Below are 8,199 nucleotides of genomic sequence, written 5' to 3'. Positions count from 1 at the left end.
GATACGAGCACTCCGTCTTTATGTCTTTGAAACAACCTCATTTCACCTTTTTGTAATCGTTTATTTCCTCAAATTTGATTATATTAGCCGCCTGTGTGTTCTTCATCTTCTTGGAAGATATGTAAACCATAGTTTTACATCCGTTCACCGGGCAGAACTTTTGGTCCTATCAAAAAATTTGCATCCATACAGTAAGCATGTCTATCATCGGCCGAAATTTGTTGAAGGTAAGGATAACAACGCCGGAATGGCCAAAAGACAGTCACTGTTTCCTTATAATTTTCTTCAAGGTACATACTGTTTGCAATACTTAACGGCTGAAGTAAGAAGTAATTTTCAGCTGAGAATAGCTCAAGCCAACGGAACCACACAAGCCCGAAACATTTTTTTGGAAGTAGTATCGGGCTTTTTTTTTATCACGAAACAAGGTGGATAGCAGTGGAACGCACTAAATCGGAATGCTGGGCAATCCGGACCGATCCAAAGTGTTCTAAGTGATAAAAAAATCCAAACTTGGAATATGGTTTGATTTGTTATTTTGATTTGTTGGGGACGGCAAGTTCCTTGCATTAGGTTAGGATCACATTGGATAGCAAGCTTGCCCTACCTCGAAAGAGCGATCCAGCATTCCACCCTGATCCACTTGGAACGCTTGGATTACGACTAAGGAACGGAATAAAAAAATACCGATGTTCATCGTGATCCGCATAAAAAAAAAAGCCCTCAAGTGTGTACATCTGATAGTCAGATGAGCCGCGCAGTGTGACACCATGTACTAATCAGCCACAAGATATTTGGAATCATCCCACAATATTTATATCTATAACTATCAGCCATCATTATTGTTACAGGTGGCTGTCGCAAGGCCCAACGTTCCCACGATATCCATAATTCCAGTGCGATTTCGTAGTACTAAACATTGGAATCCAAAATGGAAAAAATTAAGAGGCCTCAAAGTAAGTTCAATTATTCAGTATGTATTTTCAATGGCAAGTACTTAAATTTAATCTAGCTCCGAGCTTACTTTTTACTTTTGAATTTCTGAACAGCATCGACCATGGGATATCTGGTAATTTTGACCCCACCAGTAATCTGAATATAGATGGACTATGACTGGTTTAACACCAGGCAACATGGGCTCTAGCCTGTGATGTAGAGGAGGCTCCATAGAGGAAAGGGAAGCATGTGTGAATTAGACAGCAAAACAATAAGGAATTATCGTTTGGTACAGAGAGACTTGCAATTTCATATTTCGTCAAGGAGCTGCTGGTCCTGAACTGAGCTCATCGTGTCAATTTTGGGTCCACCCATCTTGAATTCTGGACCTACCCCTTGTGGGTCTCAACTCTGTCCACTGCCAGCAAACGATTTTATGGCAATTTACTTATTCATTTTCATTTCTTTGTTTCGTGGATTTCAACCAGCTTGTGCTGTAGTAGTACCTACAATTAGTACTAGTACTGATGAGAAGTACATTTTAATATAAGTAAATATATTAGTAAGAGTCTGTTGCACATTAGTACCTAACCACAAATTTTACAAACACTGATGGCATCAGCTAATTTTTGGACTTAAGTAGCACTATGCTTGCATACAGTTTTATACATTCCATACCAGCAACAGGAGCAAAATCCAAAACAGCACTACTAAAGATGGATTTTTAAACTCTAAATAAATTGTTATCAGTGTTCTGCCTTCCCCCTAAAATTTTAGGAGCCACCTTGGCCGGAAAGCCCAATTTTAAGGAGCTGAATTAAATTTTTGCATGCAAGCCATAGCGATACTGCGAACGGTGCGTATAGAGAGCTCTTCATCGCTACCGCTGCTTCCCGATTGCAGGTTCAATCTGTCAAATTTTTTAGGCGCCATGATGGCCCAGCCCCCCCCAATTTTTAGGCTCAACACTGATTGGTATGCAAATTATTTGCTGGCAGTAGCCAGGAGTTAGGTTATCAAGGAATGTAACAGAATCGGCAGACTGGGTACTGATACGATGTAAACAACACTAGGGCTAGGGCTGGCAACGCCTTTACCATAATCAGACGCAAAAAATGCGCTTTGCCCTCCACCTATTATGTTTTTACAGTACACAGTACCTTACATTTTCAACTCACAGCTGCTAAACTTTTTCCAAGTGTGTACCTTAGTATATACAAATAATTTTTTTTTATAATTAGCCCCTGACAAATAAAATACACTATTCTAAAAATGCAAAAAAACTATAGTGTATTGATCAGATTAAAAAAAGTGTTTTATGTCAGAATATAATAAACCTCTGTCAAAGGGAAAAGGTGGGTAAGCTACATATAAAAAAAAAAATGAACTTTTGGTAATCTTGGTCGTAACATGTTTGGGTGTAAATTTCTCCAAAAAATTGACCTCAAAAACTCTTATTCCCCTTTAATTGTGAAGTTGATCTAAAAATTGTATGAGCTATCAAACTCAAGGTAATTGTCAAACTTAAATCTTGTTCGATCTCAAGATCTCTAAAATGTTACTGAATTCCTATTACTCATGGAGTTTGCACCATTCGACACTAAGAAACTATATAGGTAATCAAATATCGCAATTGATGAAAATAAAAAGACTAATACTCCAACTTTCATGGATACATTCCAAGAGGGAGAGGAGAAGTGAATATTATTTAAGTGCCTCAACTCCCCAATGACTTCCTGTTGAAATAATAGAGCTTGATTTTGTCTATTTCAGGTCCAAAAATTAGATTTACCAGACTTTCATAAAGATAAAGACATGAAAGATCTCCCAAATATGTCAGCAGAAGAAGTAAGATCGTTTTTCAAGGAAAGAGGTATGCAACCCACACGCCCGTGGCGAGAGCGAGATATGTTTCTAACGTCCACCAGGAGTATTTTTGAATCATATGTTCCTCCTGAAGGTGATGGAAAAGTTTCTGTCCTCTCTAAGGAAGTAAGTTGCACGATTTTACCCCTTTTTTTTATTTTTTATTTCTATTTTCATTCAGCACCATTTATATAATGAGCTTATTTAGCAATACTTAATTCCTGCATTTTTGAAAACTGGAGAGTGCAGAGGGTTGGCAGGAATTTTTTCACCCCCGATTTTTTTTTTTAAAAATATTAACCCACGAAAAATGAGCTCAATGTTGTGTATTTTGCACTCCTATCTAAACACGTGTCGGCGGGTCACTGAAAATAGCCGCCTTAAGCACCTGGCGGAGAATGGCCACACTCGGCTACTTACCTCTACCGCGACCTGTAGTCCGCACGAGGTCTATGGGACATCGGGGTGGATTGCCGCCATGATGGCAAAGAGAGCAGGAAGTGCCAAAATGAAGTTTTGAGAAAGCGGGCTCAGAAGCTTCTAACCAGAAAATTTTATTGAAAGAAGCCTCCATACCTTGTCAAATTGCCACCAATCATCCGTAAGACTCCTGGAAATTGCTTGGATGATTAAAAATCGACCGATTTTATTTCAATTACCTAAAACTAGAAATTTTGACACTTACTGCTCTCTTCGCTATCATGGCAGATCAGGTGCGAACTATAGGATGCAGCAGAAGGAAGATGTTCAGTGTAGTCATTCTCCGTCAGGCGCTCATGGCGGCCATTTTCACTGACCTGCCGACATGTGTTTAAATGGGAGCTCTAAATATGCAATTTTGAGCTCGTTTTTTGTGGGTTAATATTGTTCATAAAAATCAGGGAAATTCCTGTGAACTTTTTGCCTCTCCAGTTTTCAAAAACACAGGAATTGAACATTACTAAACAAACTCATTACGTAGGCACTTTGAAGGAGATGAAATCTTCCCAAAGGATACACCATCATGAAATGCTACAAGCTTATCTATTGTCTTACTGCCCTTAAAGGCAAAATTGGTCCAAGTATTGGTATTGATAAAAACAGTCTGTCTCCTAAAACTCTAGATTGCTGACGAATTGTCTCAAGCTTCATTGCACATTCCTCCCTCACATTTGTGATTAGCACTTATCCATCAGCTCAGCAGTTAAGGTCTATGTATCATATTTGGACTACATTTTGCAATTAAGAACCATAAATTCTGGCCCGCTTCAAAAACAACGTATGTGCCATTAATTTCCTTGTGCACATAAGTGTTTTTTCAGATGAGCCAGAATTTATAGGTCCAAATTGCAAAATGCAGTCCATTTGTTAGATGAAAATAGGTTCCCCTGCCTTTTGCATAGAGCTGCAAAATTGCCTAGCAAGATTGCTCCTTGACTCTGTAGCTCCTTTATACCACGTGCCATTAAAAACTTCTAATTTTCGGACTTTCAATATGTTTTAGGGTGTTGCACAACAATTGTCCTTTTTGAAAAAGAAGACCAACAGTTGGAAAGCTGTTCGTAAAATAAGAGAATATGAAGATGGATTTGAGTTGTATCCAAATTTTGTCGATGAAGCCCAAGACTGCTATATCAAGGCACACCAAGCTTTAGCGGAGTAAGTTTTTTTAAGATTTTTGATTAAAAGTTAACGCTCTGTCAGTTCTTGAGATTAACAGCTAAGGGCAAGTTGAATCAATAAAACTTGGGTAATAATGTTTTTTTAAAGTAACTATTTTATGGATCAGAGATATCATTTTTCTCGTTTTCTCATCAACCAATTATACTTCCAACAGCAGGGTTCATGACACCTTGAAAAGTCTGTGGGTATGGTTGAATTTTTTTCTTTCAAATCTTTGAGTACCTTCTAATTTTGGGATAAATTGTCCCCACATCTTGGGAAATTCTTGATTTTAACTCAATTTGGTACTTCTGTCCGTGCCTGCTTTTTTCTTGTATTTTTAAATGATTTACAAACGTAGCAGAGGGTTATTTTTCATTCAATGACAATAGCTATTTCAAGTCTTCCTGGTCATCCTTAGAAGATCACTACAAACATTTTGTGATTATGCACTGCTAAACTGTTATTTGTTTGTGTACAATGACTTGAAGATGAGCTAAAAAGCTTGTGGTTACTATATACATTGAATAAATACTAATCTCTTCACAGATCTGGCTAACAAGAAAAGGTGCAAGTAAATGGATCAACATGAGGCCTTACAAAATGCAAACACTACTTACTTAGTAAGTAGGAAGGTAAAAGTTTGGTTTTAAGGCATCCTTTAAGGCCCTTAAAATTTATTTTGTGAGTTCGTGTAAAAAGTATTTGGGGTTCTTGACTTTTCCAATTAAAACCCTTTGATGAGCTATCGCAAGTCCCCATTTCTGATTTTAAAAAGACTATCGTGCTAATGGATTGTCAAGAGACTCTAAACGCAAGAAAGAAGTGAAAGATGCAGCTGTAAAATAAAAATTTTGACTTGAAAAGATGTGTATTGTTATTTTTAGTTTGAACAAGAGCTATTGATGTCAGCTTTAATAGTTGTTTGCATTTTGTAAGACCTCATATTGATCCATTTACTTGCTCCTTTTCTTGTAAGCCAGATCTGTGAGGGGATTAGTATTTATCCATTGTAGATAGTAACCACAAGCTTTGTATCTCATCTTCAAGTCATCGTACACAAATATATATATCACAGTTTAGCAGTGCATAATCACAAAATGTTTATAGTGACCACCTGAAGATGACCAGGAAGACTTGAAATATCTTTTTTCGTCGAATGAAAAATATTTTTTCTTTCCATTATTTTAAGTATGAGCCACACCTCATACAGAGGATATTTTTATGTGAAGATTTTCTCATGATCCACGCAATTTTTCTACCATGTCTCTGATGTATAATCCAGGAAGGACAAAGAGAAATTATTGGACTATGTAACTGAACATGCTTATGGATTTATGATCGAAGGGATGGACAACAAAACATTTCGCTGGAATTTCATCAAATCCTTGGAGGCCCCCAAAGTTGTTCATGCACGAGAAACTAGTGCTATCACTGATAACAACATATTTGCTCAACTAACAGTGCGGTTTCACACTCAACAGGTCGGTACCATCAGTTTTCTTGGATAATAACAATACCTGTTGACAAATTGTATTTTTTTCTAGATTTGCCTACAAGTTCTGAACCAATTATTGGTTAATTTTTAGTGTTGATTCCAATAATGACCTATGTTTTTCAGTGGCATGACAACCATCCTTTGATCAAGGTTAACCCTGCCTTTTTAATAGGCTTGGAGTGTAATTTGCCCTATTAGACACCTGTGAAAAAGAGTTCTTCCATCCTTTCCAACGTACAAAGATAAACTAAGCTTCATATGGTAGTATATTCTTGCCAAAAGGCATTTGGCCAGAAAAACCGTTTTATTTCGTACGAAGGGTAAACCTGGTTAGACACAAGATATATGCTTTCCTGTATATTTTTTACCACTAAATTAAAAAATGACCGCAATTTATCTATATTTGCATCATACTTAGATTTTCTAACTGTGATTGATGAGAATAGTTTCTTGACATGACAAAGTGTATTGACCAAATGTAGTTATTCAAAAATTGTTGATTCGTGATCATTTTGCACTGTTCTTTATGTGAGGTAAAATCATATTGTAAGAAAAATATAATATTTTCATTCTCGTCCTGCAAGTAATTATTATTTTTTTATTTGTTTTCAGACCTTAGCAATTTATGACAGATTCGGTCGACTAATGTATGGAAGTGAAGTTGTGGCGAAAGATGTACTGGAATATGTTGTGTTTGAAAAGCATATTATAAATGTTTACGGTAAATGGAGGATTCACGATAAAATCATACCAGATTGGATGCCCCCCAGAGAACCTCTACCAAAAACCCAAGTCATTCCAAGTGGTCCAACACAGGCTGAAAGCACCCCAGAAGTTGCAACTGCACAGGTCAGCACCCCAGAAGTTGCAACTGCACAGGTCAGCACACCACAGGAAAAACCAGCTGTTTCATCCTAATCTTAAAGGATAAATATCTCAAAATTTGAGTAGTTTTTTTGGCATTTTACCCCTAAAATTTCACTCATTTGTTGCGCTCATGTTTTACATGATCAAATTATGGCTTGTTTCTCCGACATAAATTGAGATCTCTTATCAGTATATTACACTGAAGACCTTCTTTCTGTACATAAAGAGAACAAACGGCCAGTTAAAGATGCGTTGATAGTAGCTTATCAATCAACAAAAGGACAGTGGCAAATTTCTTCCAATAAAATGAACCATCTGGAGAACTTAGGGAATCTTTTCTTTATTTTTTCTGAAGAATTTAATTCACAGTTTTAAATAGCATATCCGAATATCACAAAGAAAATTACTTTTAATTGTTCTCTAAAGTGAATTTTTTAATAGAGATAATTCTTCATTAATGGAATAAGTGTTCTTCATAGTATCAAATAATCTTTCTCTTTCCATGTACTGAAAGATGTAACATTTTCACAACATTAACATTTGATAACTGACACGCTATGCAAAGGTTGATGAAATGCTTACCAATATAGTTTTAAAGAAGTGAGTGCTTATGTTACATTAATGACCTGTGAAACAGGACTATTCTTCAATGATGGAAATGGATCATTAATTTGTATACCTTATGTGGACAGCCGGCTGTATTAAGAAAACTTATCATATGATTTGAATACATATTTGCTATAATTTTAACTGTTGAACAACTCAGTTTTTGTATTTATTCATTCACAACTGTCTATTCAGTTTATTATCACCTGTGTTCCCTTTAAAACTGTCAGTGGTCAGCAAAGCCAAAAATGTCTTTAAAATGACATCCTTAGGGTCCTGTATACTTGTATGTTCTGATTTCGATCATGTATGAAATCTAAGTCTGTTTTCCTTCATTTACTAACGTTCAGGATTTCCTTTTCTCTATTTTGCATCCTTGAGTTTTGGGGGTGAGAAATTTTTGCATTTCAATATTACGATGAAGAGCTGAAAATTTCTTAATTTCTCAGCTGTGGGCTGAAGTGCACTGTTGCACTTATTTTTTGTGTGCTACTTGCAAAATGTTTGTTTCATTTTTTCAATAAATTGATTTTTTTCTTTAAAAAAAATAAATTGATCTATTTTATTATTGAATCCTCCTAAAAGTGGAAAGAGCATCCTGATAATTTTGAACTATATATCTCAAGTGCAATAACTCCAGGCAAATAGCTACAATTTTTTTTTGCCTACAGTAGTTAACTCGCTTTCAAGCCTAAATCATAGGCATTCATAACTTGGTGCTTGGCAAAACTTCAGTTTTTGATGTCAAGTTTTATCTAACTGTTTCTTTAGTAAGAAACTTTTAA

General features: G+C 36.1%; 1 protein-coding gene across 1 annotated transcript; it reads left to right on the top strand.

Annotated features, from left to right (window-relative positions):
- Nucleotides 1–30: 30 nt before the first annotated feature.
- On the top strand, nt 31–7,966 carry mRpL45 (mitochondrial ribosomal protein L45). Its single transcript, XM_019047515.2, has 6 exons — nt 31–227; nt 852–956; nt 2,710–2,928; nt 4,286–4,440; nt 5,729–5,927; nt 6,554–7,966. The coding sequence occupies exons 1-6, from the start codon at nt 198–200 to the stop codon at nt 6,857–6,859; spliced, it is 1,014 nt and encodes a 337-aa protein (XP_018903060.2). The 5' UTR covers nt 31–197; the 3' UTR covers nt 6,860–7,966.
- Nucleotides 7,967–8,199: the final 233 nt, after the last annotated feature.

This window comes from Bemisia tabaci, chromosome 4 (genome assembly GCF_918797505.1).
Source record: "Bemisia tabaci chromosome 4, PGI_BMITA_v3".
In the NCBI taxonomy this organism is placed as follows: Eukaryota; Metazoa; Arthropoda; class Insecta; order Hemiptera; family Aleyrodidae; genus Bemisia; species Bemisia tabaci.
This window is presented reverse-complemented; position numbering and strand designations above follow the sequence as displayed.